The sequence below is a fragment of the Lutzomyia longipalpis genome, chromosome 1, assembly GCF_024334085.1.
Source record: "Lutzomyia longipalpis isolate SR_M1_2022 chromosome 1, ASM2433408v1".
In the NCBI taxonomy this organism is placed as follows: domain Eukaryota; kingdom Metazoa; phylum Arthropoda; class Insecta; order Diptera; family Psychodidae; genus Lutzomyia; species Lutzomyia longipalpis.
In genome coordinates, this window is record NC_074707.1 from 10,010,702 (window position 1) to 10,028,985 (window position 18,284).

Below are 18,284 nucleotides of genomic sequence, written 5' to 3' on the forward strand. Positions count from 1 at the left end.
GAGGATAATTTGTATTGGTAATTCATATTTTCTCATTTTATGAGTTTTACAAGAAAAATTGCATTACAAATGTGAATATTTTGTACAATTTGCACAAAAATGTTTTCATGGTAATTTTTGTGACGTAAAGGTTTCGTAACAGCGACGTCGCAGCCGCTACCATATCGGTTGGTAACAAGGCGACGTAAAGGTTACGTCGGCAGTACGTTGTGTGACCAAATCAGCTCTCTGGTGGTCACAAAATGTTACATGGGAATGGAGACGCCTAGTAAAAATTAAACTATTTAATCTCAATTTAATTAATTTTTTGAAGGACAAGCTTCTCAAGAAAATAAATAAGACTTTTTATATTTCTTGAAAGCTTGAAAAGTTTCTTGAAGGCTTCTTTGTATTCTCAAACGATAAAAAAGATTTAAAAAAATACAATTTTCCCTTCAAAAAATAATTTTTCATCTCAATAAATCAATTAATTTAATAAATATGCAAACAAATCTATCTCGAAATTAAATCATTCCGAAATATAGATTGAATAATATACCAATATAGTAGCTTTGGGCCGTTACCCAAAGAGTCAGAAGGTATGGGAAAAATGCTTTTGCAATCGGGGAGTCCCTCCACATTAGATGATCAACGTTATAAATGTCAGGGTGGTCCACGAGAATTCCCTAATTTCATTGCCTTCGCGCACTGCCCGAAAAACAAACCGCGACCTCTTTGAGAACTCTTCATGCAGTCTCACGCGGAGGGACCCACAGCGCGGGGATTGATGTCTCATTGCAATGCAAATTTCATGTCCTAATTCGTCATTGGTGTTCGCATAGCAAGTACATGCGATGGTATGGGGGAGCCATTTAGTTATGGGGAGATAATTAAGTTTTCTGCGAATTAATTGTGAGTGCGCGGTATCTTCATTTTCTCATGATGCCACGAGTGATAAGAATGCGAAAGAAGATCGCTGGAAATGTCTCCAAGGAATTTTCATGATATCCAGGCAATTTACGAAGGAGGGACGGCTTGAGAAGGAAATCATCTTTTGCTCACAAGAATATCTCCTGGGATGCCATAAATAAAGAGCCAATGTGCGTAATACGAGTTTTTCCGTTTTTTTTCTCCTTTCCACCGCATCATCGGAAGAGTTTCTAATTGTTTCATGTTTAGTTGATTCTGTGGCGTGCATTTATTATGAAACAATATAGAAATTAGCTGTCATTTGTTGATCGAACATTCATCATAAACAACTTCCAACGTGATGATCGACTGCAGAAGATGCATAAATTTAAAAGATGTGCGTACTGTGCTCTTTTAGCAGGTGTTGGAGAAAGATAGAGGATCTTTTATACTCTCTGCCACAGACGCGGAGATTTCTTTTCAGCTTCTTCTCATCTCTTTTGAATTTATTCTAGGAGGTAGCATAATATAAGAAGTGGAGAGAGAAAATTTTTAAAGGGCGAATAATTGCTATAATTGATTGGCTAGTTTGGTCTGTTTGGTTAATGTTCAGTTGAAGAAATTATGAATGAAAAAGATTTTATTCAATTTTAAAAAGTTTATCCTTTCAAAGTGTTTTTAAGTAATTAAACCTTTATAAAAAACACTGACAAATATTCAAAATTTGCGTAAAATACTTCAATTTGGTATCAGAAAAATCGAATTTCCCTATAATTTTATACCTGAAGAAATAGGCTAATATCACCGAAACAATCGAATTGGTTAAATACATTAGAATCACTAATCATTAGAATCATTAGAATTTTTTTCACATTAATTAATAAAAAATATTTCAGTGTTAAAAGGTTATGTAAATGTAAAAATATTGTCCATAATGTAATTGCAGGCCTGATGAAGGAGAAATAAAGCTCCGAAACGTAGCAAAAATAATAAACGAGGAATTTCAAAAAAAGGTCAGATCTCGCGTTTGACTTCCACGAATTAATTAAAGTCAAGAAAGTTCACATTTATCCCATTTGAGCCAAATTAAAGAGGTTAAGAAGGAAAATTCAATTGATAAATTTCTTCCCATGGACACACTAAAAATCAACCATTGATCCACCCCTTTGTTTGTCTCTCAATATGCTATATATGATTAAACACATTGCGAGTATGATGATCGTTCAGCAACGGTTGCACCTTATGCGCTGGCATGGTGGAAGATAACAAATCTGCACTTGAGAGAAAAATTGCAACTTGTTCCATTTTTTCTCCATCTCGTGCTTGTATTAATTTTTCATACAGCCCCATCATGGGTTGGAGTGAGAAGGGAATATATGTAGTTCTCCACTGCATTGGGGCAGACGCGGTGGGTCATGGGGGGAGGGGAGGCCTATTTCGTTGTATATAAAGGAGATTCTCAAGTGAGATCACTTATAGGCCCGTTTTTCATGTGTACGCATTGCTCTTGTCTTCCTTCAATCATAACCATTGTGTCTCGATCGGTCCCGTGTGCCGCGATCAATCGCTAATGGAGGTCGATTAGTTCTGCAGTTGCACACACACGGGCATCGCGAGATGGGGCCGCGCCGAGAGAATGGTCACATTGGATTCCTGTGGCCATCGATTATGCACATCTCATCATCCGGGGAAAGAAAGCACCGTGCGGGGGGAGCAAAAAAAAACGAACACAGGCCAGGTATTGCCAGGCCAAAAGAGATTGCGCGTACGCAAGACAATACGGTTTTCCCTTGAATTGTGACCCGGGCACAAGAAAAAGAGCCAAAAGATATAATTAAATTTGCTGAGGCATTGCTGAAATTCCCACAACACGCTGCATCCTTGGCAAAGGGCAATTTCGGGGGATTTCTTCCCCCTCACGCCACACGGAACTTTAATTCTGACCACCAGCGGTGGTTCGGACGAATGGATTCAGGCGGGGAGAAAAAGTTAACTTATGCAAATGAAAAGCGGAATTGGATGGAAATCCTTGCACTCGTGGCATGACTGACAAATCCCACGCAACTGACCACCAGCGATGGCCACACGGTGTGGCTTATGGGGGGATGCCATGATCCTCTATTTGGGTGATGTGGTATTTAACAGAGGAGGTCTCGGTGGTGTGACTTACCGAGCATTGACCGATGTTGGATTGCCCACGTCGTCCATCGAGGGTTTCCTGCATAGAAGAACAGAATGAAAGAATTAGTTGGTGATTCAGGAATGCTCACACTGAGGAATTAAAGGAAATTCCTTTTTTTTTTTCAATTCGCATAATGGATTTAGGGAACTTATGCAAATTTTGCCTAATCACATTCTCTGAATTTTGAGATTAACTAAATTTTCAGTTTTCAGTAAAGTCTGTAATTTAATTGATAAAAAACTGGGAGCTTTCATTCATTTTTTATCAGATTCTAAAGAGGAAAAATTTTAATAATTCTAGGGGTTGTTTATTTGGAAAATATTTAGGAAGTTTTGCTGAATTTTGTCAAATAAACAAGAAAAAAAAAACAAATTGAATATTTAAAATAAATTTTAAAAAGTTTTTTTTTAATAAATCATACTTTGTAATTAAAGAAAAATGTTCAATAATATTCATTTTCATTTTTTTAATGACTTTTCAGAGATAACGATGGCATCAAGCTTTAAGAAAAGCCAAAACGATTGAAATCAAACCAATTAAGGACCTAAAATAAAACTTTAAATGTTCCAACAGACATTTTATTCAATTTTCAAAGAATTTTCATTAAAAAAAAATCTTAAAAAAGGATTAAATTACATGCACATAAAGTTGCTGGTTGAATTTTCACGAAGCAGGAAGCTCGATGAGTAGAAGGGTAGAAAGTGGCACATGTTGTTTCTCTCAAAATTAATCTCGGATAAGTTTTCTTAAGCCCACATCAAGCACACACGCATGTTCTTTAATCCACCTGAGAGCCACTCATTGAAGAGAGAGAGGCAAAAGGAAAGGGTTGTGAATGAATTAGGCGGATGAGTCTGACATCGCACCAACAAATCATACCACAAATTAACAATTATTGTACACTTGCACCGGTGCAAATCACCAATTGCTGGAGAAGAAGGGATCTGCGGCTGAGGCAGCTAACTGAAGATGCAACGAACCCCAATTGAACGGCAATAATGACAGAGTACTCCATCATTTATCAATTACTGTGCGTGCAATTCACTCTTTCGCTCGAATGCTGGGCTTGGTGGGGATTCACTTGCAGATTAGCGCAATTCCTCATCAATTCTTCACAATTCACAATCAATTACACACCACTATTCATCGTCTTTTTGCCGGCTTTTTTTTACTTTTTCAGCGCAACCCTATATTGCTGTAAATGCGCACTGTTGGAAATTTATTGAATCACAGACACACCTTCTGGAAGTTTTCACTTTATCTTCCAAAGGGTTTTCCTTTGGTTAGTAATTACAGCAATTTTTTTTCCTTTCAAGAGAGAGGCGTCTTTTTGTTGTGAGAAATGACTCAGAATCCTTCTTTTTGTAGAGATGCTTCTTCAACAGAGTCCAACGCAAGAATGCGACAATTTCATCTTTGCCTCTGAATTGACTTGTTCGCCCTCCCTTTGCCGACTGGCTGACTTATTCCCAATGGGGGTGGCTGCCTTTTGTAACAACCATCATTCCATCCAGAAACAAGAACATATTTTCTCATTCTTCAGCAACTCTTACGACACGTTTTTGCCGCCAAAACACAACCCCTCACCCCACGTGGCAGGAAAAGGGCATTGTGTGTGGGTGCAAAATCACAATGGACTCAAATCTCACAAATCCATCAATATATGATTTTTATGCAGAAAAAAGAATCCCTATTCCATGGAAAAATGCCGGAGAAATCCAATCTCGCTTCCATGGTGGGAGATTATTTTCTAATCTAAATCTTAAGCTCTCTCATCTCACATGGTGTGGGTGCGATGAGACAAATTGAGAGCAATCTCACCCCCCGAAACCCCTGGGCTGTGATATTTAGTCAATTGGATATTTATACTTAATTACATATTAAAGATAATATGCTCTGGAAACTGGGAGGGAAAATTGTGCCATCTAATTTTTGCGCAATTCAACGTCTCTCCTTCACAACACACACATGAGGGTGACTACCACCCACTCTCACCCACCCTGGCTCATTATACCATCCCTTTTTGCCCATGTTCAACAAGGGAAACGTTTAACAAAGCCACGCGTACCCTTCATACGCTAAACCACCCTCGCTTTCTTGCTCATTTTGACGACAAATCCCTCCCTGTATACAAAGGCCTCACAGGGAGAAAAATTACCAAACGAACCTACATCAAGGTCTCTCTGCAAATCTCAATTAATTCAAAATTCTCACACATATTTCTTCGCCATCCACCCCCACGCTGTCAGGTGAATCGAGGATTTATAAAGCAATTGAAAGTCACTTTCCAAAGGCAATCCCTCTCGATTGCGGAAAGTAAAAAAAAAACACAGAAGAATAATCACCCCAACAGGTTGAATATATCACGCTAGAAGATGGTAAAACCTCCATCGTAGAAGTTCAGTGACTTCCAAGGACTCCATGGCCCACGGAGAGAGAAAAAAAAGAAGAAATTCCTCTCCTTGAGCCGAAATAAATCTCAATTTGGGCGCTTTTACGAGCACCTCGACGCCCATAAAAAGTACTTATTCACGAGATACCTCAACCACTGAATATGGGATGGGTTCCAAAAGGTAATCCTCTTTCACTCACCGCATCTCCTGGAAGACCAAATTCTGCTTGTCCTCCTGACATGCTGAACTCCCTGTGCAGGGCCCCCCCCCCCCCGGCTGAGTGTCTTTTGCAACTCTCTTGGAATTATTATTGCCATTTTGAAGGAGATAATTAGATTGCATTTACTGCACGGCAGGACATTAATTGAGGGATAAAAATTTCATCTAACTTTTAATACGACCTCCATCCCTCATTATTCTGGGACAAATTCAAGTTGATGCGTTGCAGGTGAGTTGTTCATCTTTATTTAGTTCTATTTCGTATTTATTTTCACTGCTAAAATGGAGATAGAATTGTTTTAATATGGGTTTGTTTAATTATTCTTCATTTAGGACGTTTATATTCTTTGTAGAATGTTCGAACTTAAAAATTTTTATTTTCCTAAAAGACCAATAGAATTGTATAAAGGAAAAGTTTTAGAATTTTTAGGTAAAATTTCAAGAATATTTTATAGAAAATTGACTTTCCTAGAAGATTTTGAAAGCAAGTTTTACAAAAATTTCAAAAATTACTTGAATTTGTCCCAATTAAAAAGACCTTAAGGAATATTTTTGAATAAATGTAAAAAAATCAATGCTCGTTTAACTGAACTAAAAATATTTGAATATTTAAGAAGAATTACAAATATTTCAGAATAAGCGCCAAAATATTCAAATTATTTAAGAATATTTAAAGAGTATTGTGATAAATTTTTCAATTAATCTGTAAATTCTTCAAATTAGTCTGAATTTTAAGTTTTTTTTATTTAGCTGTAGAATAGTTCCCTTACTGTACACACACTTAAAGAAACATGATTGTAAACTTCCAGTTGCTCAATAAATTAATTTAAATAAAAAAAAGAATATTTAAAGATTGTTCTGATAAATTCGATTAATGGACCTAATTCAGCGACCAAGAAACCCTTGAAATCTTTGAATTTTGTACGGAAATTTCAAGATTTCAAGCGAATTTCAAGGGTTTCTTGGTCGCTGAATAAGGCCCAATATTCGATGCATTCGAGAAATTTTAAAATAGAAAAAGTTTTTTATATGATTTCTCCTTTAAAATTCAGACGTTCCTATTCACCCTGTTCTGCACTGCAAAATTAATTTATCTTCGATAACTTTATATGATCTCTGGAATGTCTCTTGACGATCTTGACCATCTTGCAAGAGCTTTCCAGTTCTTATCTGACTGCCAAGATCTCTCTCTACAAATCTATTGCTCTTCTTATATACAAAATTCATTCGCATTTTCCTGTCAACCTCCTTGGGGGCAAAAATCCGAAGGAAAAGCTCATATTTATAAAATTATTCGCGTCTCTCATTCAATTTACTTGCATTTGTCAGCTTTATTAATCACTCAAGCCCCCATTTTGGCGGATGATGGATGCTGATGTGACATTTTGACACTCTTTCATTCCATCGATGGACAAACACACTCGGGGAATTGTATTTGATTATTGGACGTGCACAGCACCCAAATTCAATCAAATCACTCACCTCTCTGGGTATTATTCTATTTTTGTATCATCGCCCCAAATAAGGACATCCTGATATACATTTCGGTATTGATTGCCATGCACAGAGTTTGTGGTGGAGTACTTCTTCGGGTACACACAATGCTTGGAAATTTACGCAAAAACTCACCCACCCACACCCTGTGGATGGAGGATTCTCTTTGGTGGTTGAATGAAATATTTATCCGCACTTTTTCGTGTGCGTCGCATTTTGATCTCCAAAAGACATTCACGTCGCTCCTTGATGGTGATTTCATGGACCACACAAATCCATCCACACATTGTTGCTCATTTCTCTATACATTCTATATTATGTACAGTACATCATCCCCCCGGAAAGAGCACCACCCTCTCTCCTTTTAGCCCATTTCAGCCCATCATGGAAGAAAGACCGCAAAAAGAGATATTCCAACACCGAGAAATCCATCTCACAGCCCCGGAGACGAATGAGGCCAGGAGGATTCATCCCCCCAACCAACGTGCTGGCATTCATCCCCCATAAGTGGAAAAGGCACAAGAAGGTAATACGTTAAGTGGTTTGTGTGTCAATAATTCAATATTATGACTGCATTTCGCCATTCTTCTCCCATGCGCTATTTTTATATCCTCCGCACAAACACTCTTCGGATATTTTGTCTTATTGCTCCCTCCCTCTGCCCTCGCACAAGAGCTCACCCCTCGCTACAATCACTTATTCATGGCAATGGAGCATTGTGTGGCTTTGTCCTCCACACAACTCGGTGTAGATTCAAATGCCATCTCATCGTCATTTTTTTCCCTCCGAAAATGCGTGCGATGAGAGAAGATGGAGCTCATAAAACCATCCTGTGCATGCACTCGGAGAAAAATTCTAATGTGTGTGAGAAAAGCAACGCCGTAAGCCATTGAGGAGGCAATGATCACACCCAGAAGTTTCTCAAGCATGCAAAAGTAACGACTTATTAATATTGAGCTTTAGGGAGTAAATTGGCGTGAAATATTTTTATAATTTTATTCAACTTTCAATGCGTCTTTTGAGTGATCTTCCGCGCGCAGACTTTTTTTTCTTTTTTCTCAACTTTAGTATCATTTTCTGCGGTATTGTGTCTGGAAAATTCACTGCTAATTGCATGGGGATGATGTAATTGAGCGATTGTTTTAATTGCATATTTAATTATTTTTTAATGATAAATATATATTTTTAATTGTTGGATTATGAGGAGATTATTTTATTTGCTGTTATTAAGTTTGCACGAGTATATTCGGTCTATTGGTCTATTGTAGCGATATTTCTTATATTTTTTGCACTTTTAATTTTTTCTTTTTAATTTTTCTTTTAATTCTTAAAGATTTTCATGTTTTTTCTGAACAAGATCGTAAATTTTTTGTGGTGATTTAAACAAAGTGAGACGGTCAGGGGTGTAATGAATAGAGCACTCGCGTTGTATCCAAAAAGCCCCTGGTTCGAGTACAAGTAGGTACAAAGTTTATATTTCTTTTTAAGGCATGATAAGAATTTTAAGGAGTTTTAAAAACGTTTTTTAGCTAATTTGGTAAAACAAAACATTTCCAATTCTCATATTTTGGCCATTTTGTTCCTATAAACTCCTCAAAATTATTTGATCATCATTCAAATATTTTCAGAATTATTTTGAACAATTTATCATTCCTTCACTCCTTTGAAAAGCGTGAAAAACTTTCAAAAGAAATTAATTTTTCAAGGAAATTAATTAAATCAAATTTTCCCTTGTATGTAAAATTAAATTAACAACTTTTATCGAATAAGAGCTTCCTGAAAAAATATATAAATGAAAGCACCTACCGCTGATTTTGTCGGAAAAGATCAAAAAGCTAACATTTGCAAAAGAAAAAAAATATAGTGCATAAAAACTTATTAGGTAATCAATGAGATAGAAACTTTATTAATCTTTCTTTGAATTTTTTTCTCCCACAAATTAATCAGTTGGTGACTTTTGCAAAACTCAACTTGTCTATCGGAAGGAAAAGCTATGGCAGCATAGAGTAGAAGTGAGTTAAAAATATGCAGGTAGGTATTATCTGTGGGGCATTTTGCGGAGAACAAAGTTGCGCGCACGCGGTGTCTTTTTGAATAAAAAGCAGTGCGGACATTGCGGCAAAAGTTGAGCGACTTTTTCTCCAATTTTTCATTTCATGATTTTTCAACTGGTGCAGTTGACTTTTCTCTATTTATGGCCATTTACGGCAACGTGTGGCTCAAAGCGTGCCGTTGTGGTGGCTGTTTAAATACAAAAATCATCATCGAGAGACAGCCAACAAGTACTCTGCAGAATGGCTGCGTGAAAAAGAAGTGGCGCGTCTTACCAAGTCGCGCCACATCAATTTCATAAATATTGTCTCCTTTGAGAAGTCATTTACTCATCTCTCTGTGATGGGGTGTGATGCAAAAAAAAATAAATGGGAGTCTTCTGCCTGTGAGAAGCAGCCGCATGAGATTCTCTTCCTGGCTCCAGCAGAAGCCACATCCAATTTTCCCTGAGAAGTCGCCAGCACACGTTGGAATGGATGGGAGAGCACCTTTTTAGGGAGAACTTTGAGCGAGTTTGTCAACAACACTGTGGCTATTTGGGTGCAAGAAAGAAGTATTATTCACACAAGAAATCATTTCTCTATTAGTCTGTCTCCACTGGCGTGCCCTGAGACAAATCTTACCTTCTCGTTGTCCTCGCCAGAGCAATCGAGAAGTATCTCCTAATCACTCAATCACTAATCACTCAATCAATTGTCAGGGTGAGAACATCTACAACTGGATGGGATGAAGAATTTCTTTTTAATTGACCAAACTCCGTGCTTTGCTCTGAAAAGCTCCTGCGAAAGCTCCAAAGGAGATTTCCCACTTTAGAGAGCAAACCAATTAACTGAAAATCAGAAAATATCGGTGCTCAATTCAAAAAGTTTGCAATTGTGAGATTATCATCTCGAGAATCTTTTCCTTTCTCCCTTTTCAATCTTGTGGCATCAATCAGTCGTCTTGTGTGTCAAGTAATTGTTCTCCACGGGAAAGGCCATCGCCAATGGCAGGGAGTTTGAAATCAAGAAATCAACCCAAGAGACACCACAGTGTGGAGATATTTCTCCTTGATTAAATGAAGAATTAAGAGAAAAAAAAAACAATCTTTAATGATTTGACGAGATCGCAGAATATCAAGAGGCAAAAAAAAATAAACATCCCGAAGAAAAATCCCATAGATGTGCTGGAAATCCACGCCGAGGAGAATTCTTTCGCATATACAAATTTCCTCCGCCACACAGTTGACATCCGCATCCAAGAGGATCTGTTTGAAATGTAAGCTGATTTGTACTGTGTAGCAAAATTATTAATGTATCTCGATGTTGGCTCTTGTTGCACTGGGATGGTGGAGGTGATGGACCGGTTTTCTGAAAACAATCCCCATGTTTTTCCCCACAAACATCTCAAACATTTGCAAAGTTATGCTGCCTACCATGGAATTTTCATAGCACGATGGAAAATTGTTGAAAAAGTCGTTTACAAGACGTTAATATTAGTTTTTTTCTGCTTGATTATGTGTTTTAATCAGGATGTGTCTAACATTAGTTATTTAATTCATACGCCTAAGAATGAAACTTGAGGGTTTAAAGAAAAATCCTGTGAGGATGAATTTAATAATTAGAAAATATTTTGAATTAATTCTCTAGAACACCAGGCGTTCCCATCTTAAAAGAATCAATTAAAAGTAATTTTAAAGTGAAATTGAGGAAATAAAGAGCACCAGGCGCCTCCATCTTTATTTGTAGCTCAAAGTGAAGCAAAATAAAAATCGGAGAAATTTTGAAAGATCGGAGATCTTTAAAAAAATCATTAAATAAATTATTTAAAAGCGAAATTAAGGAAATAAAGAGTACCAGGCGCCTCCATCTCTTCTCTGTGGCTAAATTAAAGTCAAAATACAGGTAGCAGGAATAACTAGGCGCCTCCATCTTTCTTTGTAGCTCAAAGTGAAGCAAAATAAAAATTCGAGACATAACCAGGCGCCTCCATCATAAAAAAATGATTAAATAAATTATTTAAAAGTAAAATTGAGGAAACAAAGTAAACCAGGCGCCTCCATCTCGATCAGTGACAAAATATAAAGCCAAAATACAGGTATCACCAACAACCAGGCGTCTCCATCTCAATAAATACCCAAAATTAAGCCAAAATGGTGATCTCAAACGTTAAAAAATTTCAAACACAACGGTCAGGATCATCTTGCAAACCACAGATGTGTGATGGGGTGAGGCGTGGGGTGGCTATGCTACAGCCCAAATGACGCTGAACACCAGTCAATTTGACGTGCCTCCATCCTGGTGCTCCTCATCCCTCCCCTTCTCCCCTATACCATTCAATCTCACAGGCAGACGAGATGTCGCACGGCAGATTGATTTGTGCTCTGGCCCTCAAACTTTGATGCTTCACCTCGACTCCGGCCGATCGTGCCTGCGTATAAGATCAGTGTGTTTCATGTGGAGAAAAAAGTTCTCTCTGCTCTGAGGGATGGCAGTTATGAGTGACGGGAAGTTTGCCATGGGTGGGAAATTTATGATGTCAATTACGTGCCTTTCGGGATGATTCTTGTGGGGAGAGAGAAAGGATCAAAAAACAACCAAAGCTAAGGCAAAGGATTTTTGTTTTGCGCACGATTGGAGTTTTGGGAGCCACTGGGTTGCCGGGGTATGTGGTGTGTCTATCTCTCGTTAAACACCGGGTCGATTGGCATTCGCGTATTGTGTGCAAATTGTGCGTTGCGCTGGAATCAAATGGAGAGTATATTGGAGTGAAATCTCCTCTGACTTCCCTTCGTTTTTTTTTTATTTCAACAAATCTTCACATGCGGCCCACTGAACGCCCTGAGCTCGTCGGGCATCCGTCAATTCTGCCGCATGATCATTTTTGTGCGCTCTCCCTGGGATCTCGTGCAAGAAGAGTTTGATTGGCTTCGTCAAGGAGCTCCTACAGTTAAAACTTTTCTTCTGCTGGGACTCTTTTTTCTTCATCTTCTTGCACTATCCATGAGGCACACATTGCTGGTGTGCGGTCAAATTGATATACAGAGAACTTTTGCTCCTTCATCCCCCCCTGCGCACTCCCTCTCACCTTCACGAGGAGCGAAGATGAAACAATGAGGACGCTGGAAATTCCTCAATCGCCTCGCAAATTGCTCAACTCTGGCAATCCCATCAGAGAGACTTTTCTGTCTATATACGAGGAACTCATGGAAATTGAATTCTTCAGCTTCTTCATCATTATCACAGCAACGATGCGTGTTGGGATCACGGTGAGGTGCCATTGCGCGAAGAAATGGGAAAGGACCCAAAATAGGACATATGCGACGAGCCTTGGAAAAAGTCAATGCTGCCCTTCAATCAATTGGCATTTGCGCTAATAAACTCCATAATATTGTGCTCCCAACGGGAGTGCCATCAATCTGCAATCATGCGGCGCAAAATGTCCATTTGCGAGATGCGCGGGAGCGAAGGTGCAAAAGAAAAAATTAACTGGAGTAACTTCACACACACGATATTTTCCAAATGAAGTCATTAACTTCCTTCCCAACGCGATGAACTTGCGGGGAACGTGTACAGAAAATATTGGAAGACCATAAATGGGGGCAAGTGAGATTGGACCACTGACTGCGACACCATAGCTTCTTCAAGTGGTAGGAAATCTCCTGGACAGTGTTGTGCCTCATTATCATTTTTCGTGTACACATCACATCAATCGGCTCTCACTCTTTTTCCCCATTCCTTTTAACTCTCTTGCGCGGATATCAAAGGCACCAGCACCGCGAGAAACTTCTTCCTGGGCTATGCGCAAAAAAAAAACAGAGAACCCATGCCCATCAGCTCAGTATTTTTGCCGCAAAGCCACTGAATTGATTTTTAGAGATTTGAACTCATTCCTCAAGATTTGTGTCTTTTTTTTTTGTTTTTTCCACACCGCGAGGACACAGAGACCACGCAGAACGGAAGAAACTCCTTGGCCAAACGTACAAACACATCGATTTGGGTCTGAGCGATCGGGTAAAGCATAAAAATTTCCAATAATGCAAATTGCGAATGTGTCACGGCTGGTAGAAAGTTGCAATGTTGAGGTGAAATTCATCTCAAGTACGAGAAACAAAAGGTTGGCAGCTAAAGAATGGCATGAGCTTCAGCACGAGTCTGGCACATGGTAAATAAATGGACCATACGAGGGGTTTGTAGCTCTTTAAATACTCACTCAGATGATGCTGGTTAAAAAATAATCGATAATAAACAATAAGAAAGTTCTGAGAATAATTTGAAGGAATGAGTCTTGGATATGTTCTGGAGGTCTTTAGGATCTAGGTCTTGATCTAGGTATGATAAACTTTCGTTTTTAACCCGGATATATCCAGGATTTTGTTTAAATAGCATTTTGACTGCTGGAATTATCTAAAAATGTTGATTCTCAAAAAAATTCTTGAAATTTGATGTAAAAAGTTCTAAAACTCTTCTTTAACCGAATTAATTCGATTTTAGTTAAAATAAAAACGTTTTATGCTATTTTTATGCACTCAAAGTCATCAAATTAAAATTGATAAGCTGGGAAAATCTGGGTTAAACCACAATATATTTAAAAGAAGTTTATTCCTTGATGTATGGAGAAGAATCCTCATTTAGAGAACAATCAGGACAGGTTCGATTTTGCAGATGATTAAAAAGAATAGAAAGTTACAAAAGAAACTTTCAATTTTTTTTATTAAGATTAGCTGGAAAAAGATGTCAAATATTTACAGAACAATACAAAAACTTGAGTCAAGTTATTTATAAAATATTTTTCATCATTTTATATTTGACAATTTTTCCTAGAATAAAGAATTTTTCCATAATCAATGAATAAAAAACTCCTTTCTATCAATAACAACTGTTTAATTTTTAATTATTTGCGCTTTAATTCCATAATTTAATTATATACACATATAATTATCTATGTAATATAGTTACGAGTAATAAAACGAGCTCATAAAAAGCAAAAAAAAATACTTTTAATTTTCTTTTCAATGTAAAAAAGAATTTAAAAAAAAAAACTGCAATTTAGCTACTAAAAATGCAACGCAGTCCATCATAATTTATCTCAATTTATTGAATTTGAATGAATTTATGATTTTTTTTCCTCATCTCAATGTACTCAAATATCATCAAAGATGCGGACGTGGTACGTGGTGGCGCGATTCATGGAAGGGTCAACACAATAAATTGCATGATTTATTCACCCCTCGCGATGCAACAAATGCACACAACACTCCCTCAATGTTGGCCACACATAAAATACACGTGTACCTATATATCCCACACAAGAGTCATGCGGGACAATGATTTACTCAATTCCAAATGCACGCCAGACCAGTAAGCCTCAATTGTCCTCTCGCGAGGGCATCCACTGTGATTACCCTGTCCGCGTGCGCGCGCGCGTAAACAAAGAACATACGCTTCCCCCGCGCAATGGGTAGCTGCCCATGTATAGGGGGGGCATTCCGGTTGGGGGGCAAGGAAGGAAATTTGAGCATTCGAGAGGCGAACACGAGTTGGATGGACAGCAGTGATTGGCCGATATGCAAATTGCAAATTAGTGACGGACATCTCATCCTATATACCGTGTGTGCTCTCCAGCCAGAAGGGGCACACGCATATTGTCCGGGAATGCCCATGAATACAGAGTAAGAGTGGTAGGAAATGTAAATCATAATTGAATATTGTTTCAACAAAATGCCCTCCTCTTCGTTCATTTTAGCACCTTTCATCAAGGATGTAAAAAAAAAGGATGCAAAAAAAGGATGCAAAAAATTATGCTTCACTCACCTGTCTGTCCAGCATAGAGCATCATCCCGATATCTGGAAAGAAAAAAAAGAAGAAGAGAATATTCAGCATAAGTTTCAAAACCACACAGGTAACAATTATTATTAATCTCTTTCCCCATTTTGATATAGTTTTGCAGAATGGGGCGGTGGTGGGATTGTGGATGATAAAAAATTATTTGTGAATTATGATCATTGAGTAGTGTGAGAGAGATAGCAAAATCATCTCACATAACAATTACCGGGTAATTGATGCGAACGCTCATACGCGAGCCACCAAAGCGCATCTTTCAAGCCCCCCAAAACACATTGCTTCTCTCACTCACTTCTTCAGCTCAAAGCCAGGGCTCAAGCCAACATCAAACCGGCAATGCGAATCGGTGGTCCAGGAGTGAGAAAATTGAATTCTACGCACGTCGGCGGAGGTGTAGAAAATTTATGTAATTTAATATGTAATTTGCTTTCAGTGCTCTCGGGGATTTTATTCCATGTTTTATTTCCACGCTTATTTTACCATCAGACTCCTCTCTCTTTTTTGTGTGAATATATCATTAGCTAGTTTGAGGATTTTGCATTCATTTTGCCATCATTGGAGGTGAATTGCACTATTAGGGGCAAGTTTTTGTAGTTCTTGTTAATCAATGAGGCTTAAATGGTGTTGCTTTTGGTTGCAGTTTTATTAAATATAATATGTATGAGATGAAGATGGAGGCGCCTGGTTGTTACCCGGTGTCTCCATTTTCTTTGAAACACTTTGAAAAAATCAAAGGATGTGTTAATATTGATCTAATGATCAATTTTAGAGTTAACTGGACACATGATTAAGGTTCTAAGGGATGACCTCGAAATTTTGGAAACTCTGCAATCGCCCAAATGTGAAAACTTCAAATAATTTTTTTGAGCACAAAAATTTATTTTCTAAATCGAAAGTTCTGAATTCTTGTCAGTATTTGGCCATTTAACAAGAGTGAAAGCAAATTTCGAATTTTTGGTTTCAAAATTGGCTTGAAAATCGCTCTTTATAATCCCAGAGTTTCCAAAATAATGGGACCATCCCTTAATACAATAGCTAAGAACATAGAAGGACAATATACATAGGTCAGGCTTGGAAAACTTCTGGATCTTTTATTTTACGAAATTTAATAATTGTTATTTATAAGAAAACAATTAAAATTATGGAAAAAGTACAAAAAAAAACTTTTAAGAAACAAATTAATCAAATTCAGTTCTTTAATCTTCAAACTTTACCATGAATTAAGATGGAGGCGCCTGGTAAAAATATTTTCTTTTAATTCTCAAATCTTCTCTTAAACATTAAAGTTCTTTTTTTTAAAATTTTTTCAAGGACAATTTAATTAATTTATTGCAAAGGAAATCCATAAATATACGCAGCACACTTCCCCTTTCAGAAGTGGCACCACTGAGGCAGTCCACAGGTAGACTCATGCAAGTTGATTGAACAATCATCAGCAACTCCTAATCAATTGGCTGAAACATCAATTGGTGCTCATGACATGAATCTGAGTGAAGAGCAGGCAATTGAAAAAGATCACTGAGTATTGCAGGAAATATTAGTGTACGTGACTCTTCTCCTCTGAGACATTCAATAAAACACAGCGTGGAGGTATTTAATTAAAATTCATTTGCCTTTTAGTAAAATTGTATGTATGTTATTCTACCCATATATTACACGTATGTACATAGTTTGCTCGTACCTCCCTTCCAACTACTTTACACTTGATTCGTAGTAAAATTTAATGCCATTTACGCACCTTTTATTTATGATATTGCCCACGTTTGAGGAACTTTTATCACCAATTGCTTAGAAAAGAAACTTCTTTCATTTAAATCTCTTTTACAAGAATTAAAAAAAAATTCTCTACGTGTAATTTAATGATCGTCGCCGGGGAGCCGTAGCTACATATGTACATAGCACAGGATAGTGTGGCAGGGAGAAGGAAATTGCGGGGTGACGCGAAAAGAGTCTCTTATTGTGGATATTTTCGCCGTATAAGCATCATCATCATCGGATCGGGAGGCGATCCACCATGCAATTTGGCACGGTAATTGCCGCCAGCCGACAACGAGATACATCCAGCGAGGGATAGATCGATTTCTCATTGTGTTTTTGGGTAATTTTCGAGCCATGAGAGATTGGGTGAGGCGGACCAAGGGCCCCAAATATGAGAAGACCCAACAGAGTGGATTAACACGCGTGCATATCACACAGAGGAAGGGAGTCGGAAACAAGGTGGGAAAATGCTTATTTGTGACTATAAAAATGAACTTTTATTGATCATACCGTGAAAAATATTTTAAAAAACATGATGAGCCGCCTTTTTTGGGGGGAAAAACTCCTCGAGGCAACTCATTTACCATCAGAGTTTATATTTTTGTTTGATCTCACGATAAACGGCATCGTATTTGCACGCGGGAGACACTTCGGGGCATTTTTATATTAAGCTTTTGTCCATTATTATTATAAAAATTCAAGAAGCCAAAATGTGTTGATGATGAGGAAGAACATTCCACAGTGATGTTCGTTTCTCTGGCCGCTAAATGGGTAGCCTAATCAAAATATTTAACTGCAGAATTTTTTTTCCCAAAGCTTTTATCACTTGTAGCTTTATTAAGGAGACGAGGAAGTCAGTGATAAGGCGTAGACGATATGGGAGTTGGTATTTCACAGCGTGAGTAATGACAGGGAATTGTAATGCATTTTGAGAATAGCCTGCGAAAAGAAACACAAAATTAAAAAAAAAAGAATATTGATAAAAGTTTTGGAAAAAATTATCTACTTTCAGAAGAAACCGGAAACGTTCATTTTAAAAATCTTAAAATTTTTTTTATTGCAGCAAATACTTTTAAAAACCTTCTAATGAGATCTGAGTAAGACAAAAAAATTATATACAATTTTCATAGAAAAAGTATTTTTTATTAATATTCAAATTATTAATATAATATTTCACATGATATTTTAATTTTCTGCATTATATTCTTGTTCTTTTTTTCTAAAAAATTATGTAGGTATCTGAGATGTGGATTCTCCTTTTGTTTCATTTCTGGTTCCACTTTTAAAAAAATCTCTTATAGCATTTCTAAGGGAGATAAGCATTTGTCCAGTAAATGATTCATTTTGGATGGCAGTAATATTTGTTTCTAATGCATTAATTTCAATCTGTTGCTTTTTATTATCTTTGGCAAGCATATTTATATACTCACCGATAGTTTCATTTACTGAATTTATGTAACTTTCAAGGGAAGCTA

At 37.4% G+C, this 18,284-nt stretch overlaps 1 protein-coding gene across 4 annotated transcripts in view; it reads right to left on the reverse strand.

The window, feature by feature from the left end:
• Nucleotides 1-18,284, reverse strand: part of LOC129788693 (protein trachealess) — a 122,033-nt gene that overhangs the window by 71,972 nt on the left and 31,777 nt on the right. For all 4 annotated transcript variants that reach the window (XM_055825001.1, XM_055824968.1, XM_055824960.1 and 1 more), the window contains exons 2-3: nucleotides 15,021-15,053; nucleotides 3,059-3,106 (exon numbers count right to left, since the gene is read on the reverse strand). In XM_055825001.1, the coding sequence (XP_055680976.1) occupies nucleotides 3,059-3,106; nucleotides 15,021-15,053 (81 nt within the window). The remainder of the gene's footprint in view (nucleotides 1-3,058; nucleotides 3,107-15,020; nucleotides 15,054-18,284) is intronic.